The sequence below is a fragment of the Manis pentadactyla genome, chromosome 12 (genome assembly GCF_030020395.1).
Source record: "Manis pentadactyla isolate mManPen7 chromosome 12, mManPen7.hap1, whole genome shotgun sequence".
Lineage (NCBI taxonomy): Eukaryota > Metazoa > Chordata > Mammalia > Pholidota > Manidae > Manis > Manis pentadactyla.
In genome coordinates, this window is record NC_080030.1 from 41628899 (window position 1) to 41650832 (window position 21934).

At 38.5% G+C, this 21934-nt stretch overlaps 1 protein-coding gene across 14 annotated transcripts in view; it reads left to right on the plus strand.

Moving 5' to 3' along the window:
- The window catches only part of SYNE1 (spectrin repeat containing nuclear envelope protein 1), a 419767-nt gene that overhangs the window by 73419 nt on the left and 324414 nt on the right, over positions 1-21934 (plus strand). For all 14 annotated transcript variants that reach the window (XM_057489084.1, XM_057489085.1, XM_057489094.1 and 11 more), the window contains one exon: positions 3755-3816. In XM_057489084.1, coding sequence (XP_057345067.1) covers positions 3755-3816 — 62 coding nt within the window. The remainder of the gene's footprint in view (positions 1-3754; positions 3817-21934) is intronic.

The following is a 21934-nucleotide window of genomic DNA, read 5'->3' on the forward strand; positions in this document are numbered from 1 at the left end:
TCATTATATATATGGTAAAGTGAAAATACAACAAACATATTTCTAGGCAGCAAATTTTTCATGGTTGATTGCAAAGGCTCCAAATAACCCAGGCCGCCTTTTCCTGTAGCCTCTGTGCTTCTGTGCTTACAGGTTCATGCGTAAGCCACTGGGACAAACCACAGTTTGAGAAACCAGCAAGTCACTGTTACTATGACTCACAGGAGGAAAGCTGTTGGCTATAGTCAGGTGTGACTGTTTCTCCGTGGTCAAATTTAATCACCATTGCCAAAGGGAACCTCATTTCTTCAAATGTCATGATGTTGTCCTGAAATGGCAAAATACTTAGGAAATATATAAACAGGGCAACAAAATATACAAATTGAATATGAGAGCCAGCTCCTTTTATCTTTGACTAATTTCTAGAGAGAGATACCGCCTTGGATTTTGGGGATTATTTCTTGTAACAACAGGACCCAGGGCCACATTCGTACTGTAGCCTTCCAAACAGACATTCTCTCAAGGCTCAGCAGCCTCCAACTTCTGAGGTCTGTAGGACCAACTGCTTTTGAAACAGAGCCAGTGATGGAAGCCTCTAGAGGGAAGGAGCTAGAGAGTTTGCATAACTAGTTTCTTTGGTTGGTTGGCTGGTCTTTTCCTCCATATAATCAGGCCTTTAGAAAGGAATCAAGATTCAAGGTACAGGAGAGAAGGGGAGTTTGAGCTGCCTCTTCCCAGGAATACTGACCTGGATCAAAACCTGGCCCTAAATCAGACCCTGTTGCAGGTTCCTGCAGAGCCCCCGCCTCATAATCTGGCTTCTCAAGCACCACCTGTGCCCTGTGCTGAGGCTACCATCTCATGCAGGCATTTCTCGAGGCATTTGCAATGGGCCTGAGTTCTCATCACCCTCCCCCTTGAGCTTGCTATTTCTCTTTCCTTTCTTGGTTAATGGCATCATTATCTGGTTGCCCAAGATACAAATCTAGAAAGCACTGTGGGCTCCTGTTTGTCTATTGCCTTTAATTCTACTTCTGGAAGTTCCCTTGCCCCCTTTCATGCATGTCCGCCCTGTTGGTGCTGCCCTAGAACATATGTTCCCAAATATCCTCCTGCTCCAGCCTCTTTTCCCTTCAATTAAACCTCTTTACTGCCATCAGACTCTATGTTTCTGGGTCTCAGCTCTGATATGATCATGCCTTTGTCCTGTCCAGAGCCATTGACGGCTCCCTGTGGTCCATAAGCAGAGACGGAAGGTTTTCATAACCTGATTGTTACCTATTTTCCAGGCTCACCTCTAATACCTTCTTAACTCCTTTCTACTTTATAAATCCAGGCATAGCAGATTTTCACTGTCACTTTCATATAGCATGCTTTGCTTTTAAAAGATTGCCTCTTTTTCCTTCAAATTTCTCCCTACAAATTTTTTTCTACCCGCAAATTTCCACTTACCCTCTTCAACTTAACGTCCCCTCCTTTCCCAGCTTCTCTGGGCCTTCCACCTTATAGAAGAATTACTTGCACCTGTACTTATATGTTCCCTAGACACTCTATCTGTTCCTCCATTACAGAAGCTTTAAGATGAAATATTCAGGAAGTAAAATTAACAGCAGTTCCTTATGGATTGGATATGGGGGCTGAGAAAGAGTAAAGAATCAAGGATGACCTCCAACCTTAAGAACTAGGTGGATCTTAGGTTGCATTAATAGAAATTAGGGAATAAAATTTTAAAACAGGATCAACTTCTTGTTCTGTATGATTCTTAGAACTGAAGGACTGAGTTTGCTTGTGGGATATAGACAAACTTTTTTCTGTGTTTAAAACCAACATACATGTTCAACAAAATGTCTATTTGAAGTACTGTTTTTACAATTTTAGTCGAAATATTAAGTATTCATATATATGAACACTTGGTAAGAGCACATCATGTTGTTCTGAAAAGCAGAAGATAGAAAAACCACTAATAAGATCAATTACTAAATATGTTTAAATAACGGCCCCTTAAATATAACTACAGTTATGCAGGAGAACTTTATAAGCCTTTATAATTTTGATGTGATTAATACTTGATATGACTAACATAGTAATTTCTGTGCTATTCCCAGGCAAAAGGATAGTGATACAAGGGCCAGACATGTGGGGTTTAACATTTGGCACTACCACTGGGCGACTTTGGTAAAAATGCTTAAATTGTATGTGCTTTGGCTTTATTTGTAAAATGGGTATTATAATAGTTCCTGCTTATAAATCTATTATTACTAATTTAAATGAGTTAATATGTATTTGTTAGGATGTATAACAACTAAAATAATTAATTAAAATATAATGCGATCTGTAGATAGGGAGATAGAGAGATATTGGTGCCTGGTACATAGAAGTGTTGTCCAGTATTATACAGGTTTGTTTTTGGAATGTACTTGGAAGTTAAAAGTACATTAGAAATAATGGTCATTATTTTAGTAGACAGTCACATGTTCTGAGGTGGACGTGAGCTCTAGAGATGTAGATTTGCGCATCTCTCTCAAAGAGTAAGGAGTTGAAATTATATCTTGTTCATCTGTGGTCCCCACATCTAGTCTAGTGTCTTACAAATAGTTGACATTCAATAATGTTGGTGGAATGAATAGAATTCACTCTTTGAAAGGTGTTAAAACTGGCTCTTCCTCTCTGGCCTTTATCTCTTTCTACCTCTAATTAAAGTCTTTCCGGACCCTCTCTTCCAGTTTTCTCTTGTTGCATAACAAATTACTATAAACTCAGCAGTATAAAACAATATTTAATTATCATCTCAAAACTTTTGTGGGCCAGGAGTCTGTGCAAAGCTTAGATGCATCTTCTGCCCAGGGAATCCCAAGTCTGAAATCAAGGTGTTGGCTGGGCTGCATTCTCATACAGAACTAGGGGAGAGTACACTTTCACACTCCGTCAGGTTGCTAGCAGAATTCATTTCCTTATGGCTGTATTACTAAGCCTCTTGCTAGCTCTTGGCTGAAAGCCACCCTCCCCTCCTAAAGGCAGCCCACACTTCCCTGCCATGTGGCCCTCTCCATAGGCTGTTCACACATGCCTATTTGCTTTTTCAAAGTGAGCAGGAGCATCTCTCACTCCAGTAGCTAAGATGGAATCTTAAATAAGTAACATGTTCATGGTTGTGGCATCTCATCACCTTTGCCATATTAGAAGTCCCAGGTTCTGCCCACACGTGCCTGTGGAAAGGTGTGGAGTCCAAGATGTGCAGTCTTTGGAGGTCACCCTAGAGAGTGTTCACCACGCTCCCCACCCATATGTAGTCCCTGTAATGCCTAACTTACACAGCTCTGTCTCACTGCATTACCATGCAACCCTCTACCATACATATGCCCTTGCCTGTCTGCTCCACTTCTAGGTATTTCATGGTAGAGTCATTGCCCTGTTCATCTCTCTTACCTCTTTGCACCTAGAATAAAACTTGGCACATAGTTGGTCTTAGCGAACATTTTCCAAACAGCTTTGTTGCAATATACTTGTACGGTGAACTTTCAATAAGTGAATAAAGGTAGCCACAGGGCTAATACATTGCATATGTTAAAGCACTTGCTGATAATTTTTAAAGGAATAGTCTAATTGATTAATATATTTGGAGTTGTATTGACCCTTTCTTTGAAACAGCAATTGGTAAAATGAATTAGATGATAAATTATATTATGATTATTTCTAGAGTTGTGTAACTGAACTTTTTTCATGATACAACTTTATGACATACTATGTTATCTAAATAGTTTTTTTTTTCTTGTAGATGAGCAAGAAATTGTACAGAAACGTACTTTCACAAAATGGATCAACTCTCATTTGGCCAAGGTAAACTACTCAGAGTTCTCTCTTTATTAATTTGAGCTAATAAATCCTTAAATGCATAGTATGAAGGAATACTGCTGTTGCTCTTCACTATTAGTAATCAGTGATATTGGCAATGCTGTCAGTTTAACTCTTGCCTGTTTGTGGCATTTGCCAACAGTGTCCCTGGGAAGAAATGAATGGATTGCTGGACATAAGAGCACTTACTTCGTATCAGTTCCATGAAGCTTAATGAAATATTTTATCCAATTATTTCTTCTATTCTAATGTGTGTGTCATACGAAAAAGAGAATCCATGCTGGTTTTTTGTTTGTGCGTTTATTTCTGTTTGGAACAGAAAAACCCAAGGTGTGGTCTGCCCTGAGCAAAGAATTTTATTTGAGATCATGACAGTGTCTGGGCTCCCTTCCTAGTTGCTTGGATAGAAAAATGTCTGTGGTGGAAGGACACTAAAATGACTAATCATTCTGAGACTGTCCAAACTGACATTAGGTTGTGTCAGGGACTATGTGTTTGTACACAATAATGACTTTGAACATAAATACTAACATAAAACAAATTCCAATGCAGCTACATTAGAATAAAATTAACATCTTTAATGGAAAAATATGTGAACCAAAAAACATTGCATTTGTAAAAATAATACAGATGATAGGACAATTGTCTGAATCCAATTAGAGGATCCTTTTGCTGAAAGTGGTACCTATAGTGGGGCCAGGTATAACCCTGTGAGCAGTTTTTGGCCAGGGACTTTCCCAAAGCCTCTTTAAATGTTCAGAAACAAAGCATAGCAATTTATTTTAGTCCCATTGTGCAAATTAAGTGCTCATTGCTTGTCTCTGCTGGGCTTTGGAGATGGGAAGAAAGTTAGTAAGACACTTTTGTAGACCTTGAGAAGCTCAGAGTCTGGCAAAGACTGAGTACTAGAAAAGTATATCTAGCTGCAGGATACACTGGGATTGTGTCTCCTATAATCTCTTCCCAAAAGCCGCTTGATGATCAGGGAATTCTCTGGTCCAGGGACTGCACCCAGAATCTGTCCTGTGAAAAGGTAATAAATGCCTCTGGGGCTCATTTTCTCAAGTCTTGGCTTGTGCCAGCTGGCCACTTCTTATGCTACAGTATTGTCAACAGCTAGGGAAGGTTTCTTTGCATCCAAAATGAAAATAGAGTTATTGTTTTTTCATATTGCAAAAGATTACATGCTCATTGTAAATAACAATAGTAAATTATTAAATGTAAAGAAAGTAAAAATCACCTTAAATCTCACAGTCCTGTGTAACCCCCTCATTAACATATTGATCACCATTTTCTACACACAGACATCCACAATTTTACAAAAATGGCTTTATAGGATACTGTTCTGTATGCCTGTTTCACTGTGCACATCTTTCCATGTCAGTAGATACAGAGCTACATAATCATTTTAATGGCTGAATAATATATTATTACAAATATATTAAAATTATTTATAAATTATAAATCATAAATTAGCCAGTCGCCTATTGATGGTCATTTAGGTGGCTTCCAGTTGTTTAATATTATATAAAATACTATGTTGAAAATCCTTGGGTGTATATCTTTTTGTACACTTGTGTGATGTTTTTTCTTGGGATAAATTTCTAGAAATAGGTGGGTTCTCAGCAGATATACACATTTATAATTTAATATGTACCAAAAGCTTGTGTAAATGCCCATTTCCTTACACTGTTAACACTCACGGAAGTTAACAGTGTTTTTCTAATCTAATCGAGAAAGTAATTTATAATTAATGTTTTTCATATTTTGTAAAATAAAGCTTAAATATCTTCATGAAAGTTTTTAAATTAGACTTCTTGGGATACACTCATCTATGTACTGAATACTTAAAAAGAAGGGGAAATCTGAATGTTTCTGATGGCATGGGTTATGAAGGGCCTTTGTGGAGGGAGTATATGCCAATAGTTTTTCTTTTTTCAAATCTGTGTTTGTCATTGTCTTTATCATTTATAATAACTGGTTAGTGGAACAGCCTCTACCGATGTGCATCCTTTTCTGGTCTCTTTTCCAGTGCTGCTCTGTGACCTCGCCCTTGCTATTTCCTGTCTCAGTATCTAAGTCCTACCTTTAATATGGAGTGCAAGCCTCTCACATTCATGATCTCTGACTGCAGGTGAAAGAGGTTGTGTCCTAGCAAATGCTCCAAAAACACTAGCCGTTTCCCCTACCCCCTCCTCCGGTGCCATCCTCCTACCTTCTCTGCTTTTCTTGCCTCTAGTGCAGTAGAATCTAAAAATCTCAGTACTTCTTAAGAATCTGTAGCATAGGTGAGAAGTCTGTTATTCTTAATTTATTTTGTACTGCTTCATATCTCCCCTTTCCAGCAACAATGTAAAGTCTTTAAGGAATAGGCAAATTCTTGGAATTTTTTTATAAGTCTTAATAGTGCTAAGCATGGCTTAGTACCATACAGAGGTGCTTAATTAATAAATAAACAACAGCAAGGAGTCTGTATCTTGTCTTATTTTGTTAGAAGAGTAAAGACACCACGTGGGGAAAAAAATAGCGATTAATTTCTGGCACTGTGGGAAGTGCTTCAAACAGGTTGTTTTATAGCATACATCTTCAGACACTGGGTAACTAGTACTGCAGAGATTTCAATCCAAACTGAATCTGAAGTCCATGTATTTTCCCTACTTTACACATTTTTGTATCAATGGTATCATTTTGAAAGAAAATTATTACCTCCACAACTGCACTGTTATAACCTTAATATGATAGATTTTTTTTTGTTGTTCTTTTTTTTTCTCTGTGCTTGTGGTATTTTTCTCTCTTGGGTTATCTAGAAAACTAAAAGCTGAAGAAAAACAATGAAAACTATACTTGTCATCCCGAACTCATTTATATTGACATTGTAGTATCTTGACAAATATAACCAAAACCCACAAATGGAGAGCATTTTCCTTTTCTGACTCACCTATATTTAGAAAACATTCTGAAAATCAGATCTGATCCCATCACCCCACTTTGGCAGTTGAGAGGTTTGCGATAGCTATAAAGTTGATATTCGTGTCTGCATCTGTCTCAGCAGCTGATCGCATCGTTCCCTACTCATCTTCCTCCCTTCCCCATCCACTTCCTATAAGGACACAAATCCCACCATGGAGCCAACAGCTCATGACCTAATTTATACCTAATTATTTCCAGATACCATCACATAGGGTTAAGGTTTCAACATATGGATTTGGAGGGACACACAAACATTTAGTCCATAAAAGGCCCCAAGTTCATTCTGAGATCTAGCTTAAGCACCTGAGAATTTCTTCCAAACCTGTGGCATAGGGATAGGAACTTGGTCCTAGAGTGATGAGAGTAATGAGTTTGTCTCCTCTTTCAATGTGGGGTAATCCTCACTGTGCATAGCTCTATGCTCTGGAATCATTTCAGATGATCTCATGACCAAACCATTTAAATGAATTAAAATGCATTTCATGCCTTGGTTGTTCATTTTTTTCTCTACAACTTTCTGTTGACTTCTGCCAATAAAGGTAAGAAAATGACCCATGTCAAAAATATTTTTTATCCTAGTAATCAAGATAATAGTCTTAATTCACCTATTGCTTATGCTGCACCAAGTGCTGAGTTTTTTCATCTCTGAGAACAAGAAAGGAACAAAGTGATAAATTGGCAGGAAAAAAATGCATAGTGTTTCAGGTTTTTTTCTAGAATGCAAGTTGTAAGTATCTTGCAGGATCTTGATTGTTTGAGACCTTTTGCACAATTGTCTTGGGAATTTTTTTGTGTGTTTGCAGAGGAATGATCAACCATTTCCTCCTAAATTCTGCTATTGTGTCTTGCTACTGCAATACCTTCTTCAAAGTTTTTAAGCAAACAGGTAAAATAAAACTTTTTTATTTTAAAGAACAACTTAAAAGATTATTTGAAAGAAAATTCATGTCTGTTTTCTCAGAAACAGACCATTTCCAAAAATAGCTTTAATAAGAGGTTGTGTCAGGTGTAAGTGCCAGGATGTTGAACTGAGAAGCAAAATAAATTGATCTTCTGTCCTAAGGTCATTCAATCTTGGGCGTCTTGGAAGATGTTCAAAAGACACTTGATAGGGATGGATTTCAGGAGAGTTTTTAATGGGAAATTTTTAGTTTTGTTCTTAGCTTCTTCGTTGCCATTAACAATTTAGTTCTAATTAAATAAAATAATAAACTCTTTACTGATGTCATCCCACTGTTGTAACAATTCTTTATAAATATTATGATAGCACTGTAAAGAGATAGGGTAGAAGTAAGAGACTCATCTGTTTTCAAAAATATACTTTTCTTAAAAATCTTACTAAAAGTGGAAGAAAAAACCAGGAATTTTCTCTATGGCTGTTTTTATGCTATTTTGAGTACACAGATTATTCAAAGTTGTGGATCTAACCATCAGGGTTTTTCTTTCTTTTTTTTTTTGATGTTTCCTTTATTTTCAAAATGAAATCTTCATGCTTCTGTCATTATGTAAAATATTGTAAATCACAGATAGTCAATATGATGTCATGTAACATTAACAAAACTTGTGGGTTGTATTTATTTCATATACCCAATAATTCCTTTCAGGAATGGGGCTTCATCTTTAGACACAGACCCTGTAATTTTCTGCCTTTTCAAGAAAACACCTCTATCTTCATATTCTGTTTTCTCTGTCAATGAAGAAGGTGGAAGCCCACTATTGACTTCCAGCAATGGCTTTTCAAGATTAGGTCCTGATTCAGTTCTAGTACATCATGACTCATTGCTAAAAATGTTTTCAAATGACAGGGCTGCTCTTTACGGAACTCTTACCATGTGCCGGTTACTATGCCTCAGCAATATTACTCTTTATTTTATTTAATCCTCACAACAACAGCCAAGTATAGGTATTATTTTGACCATTTGTAGACTATGAACATGAAGCTTAGCGTTAATACGCTCAAGGTCTCACTTCCCTGCTTATTTAGCTATACATGCAGCAAATACTTTTCAAGCACCTATTGTATGCTAACAGTGTGGATGCGGTGGTGAAGAAAGACAGATACAGTCTATGCCGTCTTGAAGTGGATAGTCTAGCAAGAGAGACAAACAGGGAGGTGCGTGTGGTAAATGTCACAAGCAGAGAAGAGCAGGTGTCAGGGAGCACATGGCATGCACAACCAACCACGCAGGCGTCCTGAAGGAAGGGACACGAATAGGCTTTCAGAGGAAGAGGCACTTAAGCTGGGGCTTAAGAAGTGCCTTGGGATTGGGTAGGTGAAGGAACCTGTGTTTTCAAAAGTGAGGAGGTGAGGCAAAGCCTGGTCCAATAAAGGAAATGGAACACGTTCAAGTACTTGAAACTGTGGGTTTCAGGAGTGGGTTGGCAAGAGAAAAAACTGAAAATTGATCTAACGTCAGTCACTGAGAGAGTTTGACTGTTGTGTTTGGGGCAGTGAGTGGGAGACATTCAGGGAATCTTGGGCAGCTTGAAACGGAATGATTCCAAATGGCTCTGAACACCTTTCTCTCTGTCTTTCTTTCTCTCCCTCTCTTTCGGACATGCACAAGCACACACAAAGTAGAGCAGGAACAGTAAAATTGGAGGTGGCGTGATTTGCAATAAGTCAGATGATAGGTGACGGCAGCTTGGGCTAATATGGTGGGGGATGGAGAAAAGTGGATACCCCAAAAGATATGTAGGCACGGACTGAGTAATTGACGAGAATCCTGGAGGAGATGGAGTCAAGAATGCCTTCTAGATTTCTGATGTGAGCTGCTCCATTCACGGAGATAGAGAATATAACAGGCTTGGGGAAAAGCTAACAAGCTCAGTTTTCGAGAAATTACCTGACAGGGATAAACCCATTTGACTTGGCAGTTAGGAAGTCATCGGCCACCAGTGGGAGTGACCATGCCTCAGGAGAGGTCAGACTCCAGCAAGCTGATGAGTAAATGTGAAGTAAGAATGTTAAGACACCGAGCGTGTATTACATGTTCACAAGGTCAGCATATTAGCAAAGCAGAACAAAGGGTCTGGGAAAAGCTGTTTTAATAAAGGGTGGTTTTACGTGTGTGTCTGTTGAAGAGAACTATTGATCAAGAACTAGTAGAGAAGGAGAGGGTGAACAAGAAAAAAAAAAGAGGTTATTTTTAAGACACAAGGCTTTCAAAGAGGCAGAGAGGAAGAGAAAATCAGGAGCACAGGTTGAGGGTATGTTTGCATCGGAGGGGAGACCTCGCCCCTTCTCTGAACCCAAAGGGAATAGGAAGGCTGGAGATGGAAGTGCTTAAGTTTGGGCTGAGGCGAGGGAGGAAGACAGAATGTAGCGGACTTGAATTTGAGGGGATTCTTAGCTAATGGCTGCAGGATATTAATGGCCGCAGAACTAACAGAATAGTCTGCATTTTTAAGCAAAGAATTTATGTTAGCATAAATAGTTTTTCAAATCGACAATTAAAAAGATATTGGTTCTTTCACATTTTTAAGTGGATCTTAGCAAATTTCTAAATTTTATGCAAGAGCCATAGTCTACTGTAATTGTATAGTGCCACCGTGGCACCTAAAGGGAACAATTTTAAGATGTGTTTTTCAAAAAACTTTCATAAGAAGTTAGATTTTCAATTAGAGAATAACAGTATACATAATCTGGACATTAATATTGGGGTGACTGTTATCAAAGGCTTGTAGTATCACATTTTCTCTTATTTGGTCAAATGGAATAGAATGTTATATTTGTATTTAAACACCTCAACTCAGTATTTATGATATTTAGCAGTGAAATTGTTGGGAAGGAAAGGTGTCGCAGGGAAGTCAGATACAGTGAGACGAGAGACCAAAGTCAAGAAAGCAAAGTCAGCTTTAATCTACTCTGCAGAGAGCAGCAGAGCCGACCTGCCTAAGATAAGACAGGCGGGTGTGGATGCTCATTCTGAGGCTTCTTTTATGTGGTTTTGGCAAGGCAGAGAGGTCCTTGATTGACAGCGGTCAGCTCTCTAGGCTTGTTCTGATTGGTGAAATGGGGACAGGGGCTGTGCTGTGCCTATGCTTCTGATGTTTCTTATCTGGGGGAACCCTGGACATTTCTTCAGTCACTCTTGGACCCTGTGGCTTCATCTGATTAACTCTTTGAGTCATTTCTGGCTTTCTGGCTCTATTTGATCAACTCCCTGAGTCATCTTTGGGGGGCCCTTTCTCCTTTCCACCCTGCTCATTTCTTTCTTTCTGCCTAACAAAATAAATATATGGTTTGGCACTAAGTCCTTTGGGGGAAAATAGGTCTTAAATAACCATTGTTTAGTGCTTCTATAAGTGGAGCTTCTCTTTCAGTATGCAGCAAGTGCCCTTTCTGCACCTTCCAGCCTCAGCCCTGTGGGGCCGCCGAGGATGGGCACTGAGCATTGTAAAGACTGTTTTTGGATGACCTCAGACAAGAGATGAGCATCTCCTCATTTTTTTAGAAGAATTGGGGAAAATGCATCATAAGACATTATTTAGGTTCTATATAGTTTTCCAAGGCTGACAATACAAAATAACAAAGTACAAAGTACACACACTGGGTGGCTTAAAATGAGACATTTATCTCACTGTTCTTGAGGCTAAAGAGCCAGGCTCCCTCTGACACTCTGGTCAGAATCCTTCCTCGCCTCTTCCTAACTTCTGGTAGTATTCCCGCGTGACTCCAGTCCCTACCTCTGTGCTTGTCTGTGTCTGTGTCCAAATTCCCTTTTTGTGTAAGGACACTAGTCATATTGGATTAGGACCCACTCTTACCTCATTTTAACTTGATTACTTCTCCAAAGGTCCTATTTTCAAAGAGGAGCACATTATGAGGTACTAGGGGTTAAAACTTCTACATAGCTTGGTTAAGGGGTGGTGAGGGGACAAAATTCAACCCATAATAGGTTCCATTAAGAACACATTTTGTTTTACTACCAAGCTAGATTCATACACTCATGTAAAAAGGACACTTGATTTTCCATGTTTTTTTAAAACTCTGTGCTAATAATGACTTTGGTGGCTGCTTTCCTCTTCTTCAGTTGTCTTTCCACCAACAGTGTTAAACAATAACATGGAAACACTTTCAGAATTGAATTTTACTCCCGTCTGTTTCTCGAAAACAGGGGGGAATTGGTGGTGTTGCTGGGCAGCTGCATCTGGGAAGGTCTCTCCCTGCACACGAGGCGAAAGCTCAACCCAGGGTGGGGGGCGGTTCTTGGCTCTGATCAGGGAAGAGTTCTAGATCAGGTCAAACAAGTGCCAGCAAGAAAGGAATTCATTAAAGTAAGAGTAGCAGCGAATGTCAGCAGCCGTGGAGACAGTTCAGAGCCAGGAGGAAAGGGAAGCCCATCGAACTCCTGTTCGGCATCAGGCAAATAAATCCCTTGCCAACTCCTAAAGCCAGGGTCACCTGGCATCTAGTGTCCGTTTGATCTGCACGGCATGGGAATGACATCCCTACCACCCCAGAATATGGGAATGCTGTGGAGCACTGGGTGGAGTGAGATTATGTTCTGGGAACTTCTGCTTTCCTTCTGGTCTGAAAGAAAACAGGGAGAGAGGAAAAGGATTGCATGTAAGACTGGAAAGCTCAATGAAATAGCAGAGTGATAAAGACATTGACCACTGGAGGTGGAGGTTGGGTAGTTCTTATCTTTGTGGTAAAAAAGAAATTAGAGATGAAGTGCAGTAGGCTTATGCAGCCAGAAGGTTTGTTTGATCAGAGGGCCCACTCAGACGGGAATACAGGCGACCTCAGCGAGGAGGCGTGCTCACGGGTTTAGGGCTTGGGGTTTTCTAGGACCTTTTGGGTGGCGGTCGGCGTAAGGCATGATGTTATAGGTGACCAATAATTCCTTTGAAGTTTTGTCTTAAGAAGAGGGTTATTTAGGTGACTGTGTTGATCCAAATTTCAGCATTCTTTACCCATGTAGTTTTGTTTACACTCTCATACTGGTTGCACAGTTGCTTAACTGACTAAGGTGACTGGAAGAAGAGGAAGAACAGCATATAGTTTAGGTTAAAGAATAAACTGGGCCCTTTTTGCAGATTTTACAATTTTACAAAAACAGTTTTACTGTTAAGTAGATTTTGCGATGGCATGACCCTTGCCCATTTCCCCGCTCTAGCTCAGGGGGACCACTGAAGAACTAAGATGAGGAGAAAAAGAAGCAAAGAGGAAAAGATAAATGTAATCATTCTCCCCAGAAATCTTTAGTTGATTTTCTAAAACTAGTTTCATAATCCTGAACATGCTGATAAATCAGTTGTTCCCAAATATATATCTAAAAGATTACAAAAGAAAATAATTGCTTAAAAATGACTAACATTGAATAATTTAGTAATAGAATGTATTAATTTATTGATAGCATAGATACAGATCTAGCAAAGGTTATTCAGATTAACAAATATTTTGATAAGTTTATCCAAGCTCCTTTTAGAAATATATTTTACTTATTCTTACAATCACTCAAATATTTTAACATGCTGTTCACATGCTTGGCAACATTCTAGGTACTGAGAATATAGCAGTGAACAGAAGAGATAAGTAATCCCTGCGTTTGGTACCTACATACTAATGGAAGAGATGGACAGCAGAGAAGTCAAATAAGTGCTCTGTTGAGTATAGATTGAAGAGGGACAGAAGGAGTGAGATAAATTAGGAGGCTATTGAAGTCATCAGGTGAGAGACCAGTGGCTTGAACAAATGTCAGAGCAGTGGGGGTGGTGAGAAGTGACTGGATTCTGGATGCGTTTTGAAAATAAAGCCAACACGATTTGTTGATGAAGCATATGGGGTCAAGAGAAAAGTAGAGGATAGCCCCAACTTTGTCCTGAATGAAATCAATAACTTGCAGGATATGCTTCTTTTATGCTGTATAGTGAAAAGAATTTCATTACACATGAAAGTTGTTAGGAGTAGAGTTTTCCATGCAGATTGAACGTTGCATTGGACCAGAGGGCCGTCATTGCCTTTGGGATGTTTATCTGGAACTGAATTAAGTAATTAAGGAAGTGGGAATGATTATGCTATCTATCGTAGGAAACAAAAATGACCTAGAACTATCTTTTCACCTTTGCCAAGTGGAGGTGGAAAATCATCACAATAGTGCCTTTATTAAGGGAGTGAAAGAGAAACGGATTGCATATAAAATTTTTAATTACTTCACTTTGTTTCTGGAGATATTGGGAATATCTAATTTGATTTTATGAATAAAATGACAAAACTTTTTAGGCATCGAATTAATTTTATTTGACAACTGTCAGTGGTTATAATCAAGATGTTGCTGATCTGGTCCAAGGCTACTTTGGCTTTTTTAGACATTATAATGTGCTGGGCTCTTTGCCAGTCTTTGGGAGGTAACTCGTTCCACATCTGCTAGTCAACCCCTCTTCCCTTCCCACTCTCCTCTCTGTTCCTGTTGTTTAGCTTGCTGTTCCCACCCATCAGATAACCATCAGAGCATGCAAATACTCTAGACTGGTCCTTCCCTATATACTGTTTCTCAGTCAGTGAGATTATTCCTGCCTGAAACTTATATAAACTGGGGGTAGTGGTTTGTCTGGCTTTAGAAGTGATCAGTCATTCTGTGTGCAGAGGTTTCAGGGCTCATGGAATACACCTTGAGAGCCAGCACCTGCCTTGGGACCTCTTTACACACTATGCAGAAGACTATTTTGAAAATATCTCAGGCTGTGATTATGTGTCGTTTTCAGCAAGCCTGACAGTGCTCAACAGCGTTATGTGTGTATATCAGCCTGTGCTACATGCTTTCCGTTAGGCCTTTTCTGGTTCAGTTTTATTGGTTGCCAAAGGGTATCCAGCAATCACAGATTTTAAACCCTAGGATATGTACTTAGTATTTTAAAGTGAAATGCTATAGTCTTTTTGTGTCATAATATGTTTTAAGAGATGTTTCCCCCAAAAAGTATTCAGTGAAAGACCTCCTAGTTGTTCTGAGACTAAAACGATGGTAAATGAAGACCTAGTTGGTCCCTGCATCAAGCAGGTGAGTTTGCCCTTTCCTTTGCTGAAGACTAAAATACACCCATCATGCTGTAAGTCTCCTTGGTTAGCTAGCTGCGGGATATTGTCTTTTCCGCATTACTGATTTAATCACAATGGAACACCCAAAGTTCCTTTCACCTTAATTGATATGCCTATGATTGCCTTATTAATGCAAAGTTAAAAATGGTAAAACTATGTTTAGTCCATTAACATTTTTATAGTTTGGGATACAGAGGCATGCTCTTATTCATGCCAAATGGCTCTAGTCATCTATTTATGTATATGTATTTAATTGCTTATTGATAGCATTCAGCTGTTTCCGCCTCGTTTACCAATATTAATTGGTTAAAAGGTTATAAAACATCTTCTCACATCAAATATAATCAGTTTCCCCTGAAACGTGCACACTCCCATCAATAATAATGAATTTATTTTTGGTCACTTACCTGAATCGTATCATGGAGTGGGAGTGGGAGGTCATTGACATAAATTGTTACACTCAATAGTGTAACAAAGTATTTGCAAAGTAATGACACAATAGGCACACATGCCAGTGGTACTTTATTTTTTGCAAGCAAATGGAATTGATTTTAGATGATTTAAACAAAAGGTAAGATCTGTTAGCAAGAAACATTGCTGACTGGTCAGGAACAGGTTAGCTCAGCAGGCCTGGGTTGCTTAAACCCTGAGCATTCCAAATACAGGCCTATCTGTAGGAATGGTCCCTGACCACTGCGTGGGAGATAACTTCTGAGCACTTGAAATATTCTACCTGATACGAGTGTTTTGCATGTCTGAGGCCATGTGGTACCCATTTGATAAGGTCAGTTTATTAACTATGTGTTTCATGGTGAATACCTCTTCCTGCTGGGCAGGCAGGGCTGAAGTCTGGGTAGCTGGGGTCAGTCATGCAAACATTGCATGCCTATGTGAGAGACTCCAAGAAAAACCTTGGCACTGAAGCTGACACTGAGGCACAGGGTGTGCTTCCCTGGCTGGCAACACACACGTATCACACACCCTCTGCTGGGAAAATTAAGCATATCACTGTGCGCTTCCATGAGAGGGAACAGGTCACTCACCTCTGAAGCTCGCACATGGTTTCTTCTGGACTTTGCTCCATGAAAGGCCTTTTTCCTTTTCTTGTTAATGTGTCCTTCCACTGTAATCAACCATAAACACTAGCAAAGCAGCTTTTCGGAACCTTGTGAGTCTTTCTAGTGAGTATAGAGCTGAGGATGGTCTTAGAGCACCCTGATATACTGACTAACCCAGTCTTGAGAAAGACACAGGCAGAATGGCTCTTAGGGCAAAAGCAGGACCCGATGACACTTGTTCTGCAGTCACTGTCATGGATAAGTTGGCCGCATCCATCTTACGGGATCCAAGCGAAGAATGCGATGGGCCTAGCTCAGGCTAATCACGTAACAAAGTGTAGGGGTATAGCGCTGACATGACCACTGAAGGACACGGTGTAAGTTAGGCCGACTTAAGTCTATGCCAATATGTATTTATACACATGATGCTTCTATTTTTACTCTTTAGTCTTACATCCATCCATATTTAATGCATGTTAAATGTTAGGAATGTTTTTGTTTATAGTTGAGTGGCACACACTTCAGGTGATTTCTTAATACTTTTCATATTGATATTAAATAAAAATTACATGTATAGGCTTGTGTATTATTCAGAAAAAATTAATGTAATGGCTGTGTTTTTATACTAAGCTTCCTGCCTAACAAGGTCGCTCAATGTGTAATAAACCTGTGCTCGAATCTAGTCGTTCTCCAGGGCTGTGATCTAGGACAACGGTTTAACCTCTCTCACATTCAGACTCCTTACTTCTGTAAAAGGGGTAATAATATGCCCATACGTGGTGGTTATGAATATTAAATGAGATAACATACATACAAGTCTTCAGCATAATGTTTGACACATTGAGATGTTCAACAATCTATTTTTCATTCTTTTCTGCCCTTCTCACACTCCATTCCTTTCTCCTTTCATCCCTATTAAAACATCTGTTAAACTAGGATGTATAAATATCTAAGCCCCAGAAACATCTAGTAAATATTGGAGTTCATATATGTAGCCTATAATAGTGACTACTTTTGCACCAATGTTTTTCATTGTATATATAATTTTTAAAGAAAATTTAAAATTTCTTGGATTTTCATTTCTTGCCAAATAGTTATGTCTGATATATTCATCAAACTTACTCTCATAATCCTTGTCCCATTGGTAATGTAATTGTTTCTAGGAGCTTAGCAAACATGACCAGCTTTTCATGAATAAAAATATGTGATATAAAAAATATGAAAATGGATGGTAGATAAGGGTTAAATATGTTCTGGTACTTATCAACTTAAAGTTACACAAGTTATTCACACACCCACACACAAAATGCTAAAGAATAAATTATCTTTCCAACATACAAGAAATGGTCAGTAAAAATTATGTCAAAGATGCCTGTGTTTTCAGATTTCATAAAGTTCAAGGAGAAATGTTTGATCTCCTTTATGTCCTAAGAGAAAGGGAATGAGTCTCATTATTCATTGTTAAGGGGGCTGCATAGCAAAAATAAAGGGGGAGGAAGAAGAGAAAAAGGCTCCATGAAGTCTGGTCAGTTCTGCTCATGAGCTGACTACTTGGGTGTAGCCAGGCACAGAGGCATGTGCCTTCTCTCTGAGTTTCTGGGGACCTTTATAGACCAGACAGTCCTCTTAGAGCCAGGATTTAGGGTTCAAATGTACTTTGAGGAGAGCTTCCAGGCGGGTGGAGCTGCAGAAGTGAAGTACTTCTTTCTCTGTGTCCTCTCCCATCTCCCCAGTCAGGAAGTTCCATTTTTTGAATCACCTCAGATTCAGCATGAATATGTCTTGGTTCCACTGTAAAATACCTAAATGTGACTGACTCAAGGCCAAGGAGAATATCATTTTTTTCAAGCACCGTACCAAAAAAAGAGCTTATCACAATTTTGCCTTAATAAAAAAAATTTTTTTTAATTTAAAATTTTATTGAAAACTGCCTGATAGGTTCTGTCTAGTGTTTGAAACTGCAAATTGGTGAGCAATAGGAACTAAAATATATTATCTTTTTTTCCCATTAAGTTAGGCTATAATAAAGTACTCCATTTCTAATTCCTCCTTCTGGCTTCCAGCACCAGGACCTGAATCCTACCAAAGTAATCAGATTGGTGCTGTAAGTATTTATGAATGTAACAGGAGAGAGAGTTTAGCTGCAAAGTGTTCTATTGAAACATTATTCCAAAAAATGAATGTGATACAGTCACAATAATAAAGATCTCTAGTTGACCATTTGCTATACGTAAATGATACATACTTCATGCGAAATGGGATAGCAAAGCTTGCCCAGTAATTAGTATGGCTTTTTTGTTGTGGTGTAATTTTTGGTAAATGAATGTGTTTTGTTGTTTTTACACAATATTTTCATTATGGACAAATGGATAGAATTTGTATACACATAAAGATCATTCTCTAGTATTCATTTTTGCCAGTTCTTTGTAGTGAGACTGGCTAGATGTTTATTTTCTTCCTCTTTTACTGGTTGGGATATTAAATAAAGAATTAAATACACACATACATGCATAATGTTAGGTTCTATGGTTCTATAATTCAGTGAATATATAATAGCTGCATATCACAAATTTAATTGATTTAAGTATTCTTATTTTAAAGAGAAATATTTTCTGCCACTTTCTATTTAGTCTGCTAATAACCCTCATACTACATCTCTTTAATTTGTATAGGAAGACACTGGTGGAAAATTTTTCAGAAATGACTCATATTTATTATAAAAAGAGAATTTTTTGCATCATGATCTTGTTTGTATATATCTCTAAGATACTGAAAGATATTTGCAAATAAGCATCACCTGTGTCTGTTGAGTGTGTTTCAGTCACAATCTACATGTTTATTGCCAACTAGTGCTAAGTACTGTGCCTGGTATTAGGTATACAAAGATATATCCAATTTCTTTGTTTCCAGGAAGCCCATGATCTGGCTCCTGGGCAAACAGGTTTGTAAATAAATAACTGTAATGCAGTGTGATCATTATAATCTGTACTTAGGACAAAAGAAGATTTTTAATTCTAGTTGGAAAACTGAAAAAGATTACATATAAGCTGAGTCATGAAAACGAACAGGAATTTGCTAAGTGAAAAAAGAGGACAGTGCGGATATTCTAGATATCTACTTTCTTGAACTAAAAACCATCTATTCTTCTTTTCCATGCACAGACTAGATGCTTCATTCATTCCTTCAACAAGTATTTAATGAATTCCTACTGTGAACAAGATTTTCAGAAACAAAGTGCTTCTATGTCTGTGTGATTTTGCACTCAGTGATTGCCTAGAACCTAGAGAATATTTTTCTTACCCATAATATATGTACCACATTGTAAGAGCCATTAATATGGGCATAGGGCCTACAAAGATTTTTTTTTTTTTAAGAAAACTGAATTCAGTCAGTCAGTCAACTAACAATATATATTGAGAGCCCGACATGTGCCCAACAATGTTTAGGAGAAAACCCTTGCCTGGCGAAGGATTCCAGAGTCTTGTCTATCCAGACAAATTTTGTAAAGAACGGAGGAGTCAGGATTGAGTCAGGTGGATGGCCAAGGTTAGGAAGAAAGGAGAGAGATGAGGAAAAGAGGACTTTGAACCAGGCAGGCTGATCACAGAGGTCTGGGGGGAAGAGAGCAAGGAGTGCCCAATGCAGAGAGGCCAGTGGGCTACTGAATTGTTCAGGGTCTCTGCTGACCTGAAGGCCACTTCCAGGGGCATTGTGGGAGCAGCTGTGGGGGAGAGGAAGCACGTGGGGCACTTGCAGATACAAGGGGAGACACGTGAGAGGCAGACATGGGGTCAGGAGAAAATATTCCTCAAAGTGGCAGAGACCTGTGTATATTTAAATGTGGAATGGATGGACGGATGCAATTCTTCATTTTTCTGGTGTCAAATTTCCTGGCATTTTTATTATTTCATGAAAATTCCTTTACGTATTTTCAGGTTAACAAAATATATGAAAAACATCATTTGTATTTGTTCACTCAAAGTTTCACAGATTTATTAATTTTTTCTTCATTAGTCCACGTATTTATATTGCAAGGATACAAATGAACATTATGAGTGATAAATAGATCCTATTTTTAATGATTATGTATAGCTAATACAGTAATTTCAATTATTATCACACTGAATAGTTTTCAGTGTAAAGGCTCATTTTATTCTGAGTTATTTTATTTATATGCTTAGAATATAAAGTCACTATTACAGTTTTGCTGCATAAGTTATAAGCAGTGTGAATATTGGAATTTAAAAGAGAATGATTGAAAATGACAACTGTTATTTTTGAACACATAATGTAAGAACAAACTGCATTCAGCTGTTCATTTTATAAAGAGGAAATGCATTTAAAATTAGAATTGTGCCATTCAGAGACTGCAATTCATGCAGTCATAATAGATATTTAAGTGCTCCATATCAGTATGTAGAGAAAAAATTAACATTTGTTCTTTTTTTTGTGTATATTTTTTTCAAGTACAGTTGGTATATAATATTAGTTTCAAGTATACAACATAGTGATTCAACAGTTATCTACAATATTAAATCCTCACTCCAACTAGTATAGTTACTATCTGTCAACATAGAAAGATGTTCCAGAATCATTGGCTCTACTCTCTATGCTTTACTTTCTATGCTTTACTTTCAACTCAGTGACAAATTTATATTTGTCTGAGATTTTGTGGCCCTTCACCTCTTTCACCCTCCTACCTCTACACCTCCCCTGTGGTAACCACTAGTCATTTCTCAGTGTCTCTGAGTCTACTGTTTTGTTCATTTTGTTTTGGTTTGTTTTTAGATTCCACTTATAAGTGAAATCATATGGCATTTGTCTTTCTTTATGTGACATTTCGCTTAGCATAATAATACCTTTTAGGTCCATCCACATCACAAGTGACAAGATTTCTTTCTTTTTATGGATGAATAATATTCTATGTTATATATGTACCACATCTTCTTTATCCATTCATCTACTGACAGACACTTTGGTTGGTTCTATATCTTACTTCTTGTAAATAATGTGACAGTAAACATAGGGATTTATGTATCTTTTTGAATCAGTGACTTTGTTTTCTTTGGATAAATTCCTAGAAATGGGATTACTGGGTCATATGGTATTTCTATTTTTAGTTTCTTTGAGGACCCTCCGTACTGCTTTCCATAGTGGCTGCACCAATTTATGTTCCTTCAACAGTGTAGGAGGGTTCCCTTGTCTCCACATCTTCACCAACACTTGTTCAGAAAAAGTCACATTTCAATAAAACATTTGGTGATCAAATATTTCTACATAGAACTTTTCCTTGAAAGTTGAGGGTCAGTAAGCATTAGGCTTACCATGATTCAGTGAGAATCAGAAAACTATAGAGCTTGAGCCCTGGTGAAAAATGGGGAAAAGGTGTTTATTCTACAAGACATCTGAAGACACTTTACCTCCATTGACCATTGGACCATCAATATGGCCCATGACCATCCATTGACCATCAACATTGGCAACATCACTTCTTTACTTTCTTCTGAGCCAACATAGACTTTAACCCAAGGTTTGATGAAAATGAGTGTATTATGTATTTTAATCCCTTTCAAAAAAATAAAGACCCTCCATGAAATGATGATGAGCTTTGACTTAATTTTTCCAGTAGTGGTGATGGATTTTCCCTGATAGGTCTTTACTCTTGGACTCATGATCCTCTGGGCTCAAGGCCACACTGGGAGAGAGGGTTTGCTAGATTTGTCAGGGTGTGAAATAGAACGTAGGCAGCTAATGCACAGATTAAACCTTCAACCTTGGCCAAGCTAAAGGCGCTCCCACAGCAGGACTCTCGAGAGTGCCCTAGGGAGTGTGGCTCCTGGGTAAGCCCCGCTAATGTGCTGCTCAGTATGAAGTGGGAGGCTGCTCCCGTTCCTCTGGGGCACCCCCTGTTCCCTGTTCAGATCCTGCTGCTCTGTCTCTCCTACATCGACAGTGCCCTCTTTTCCTTCCTTTATCCCACCCTTGTCAAAAATCCCTTTCTGGAAAGAAGCTGGTATGGATGTGAAAGCCC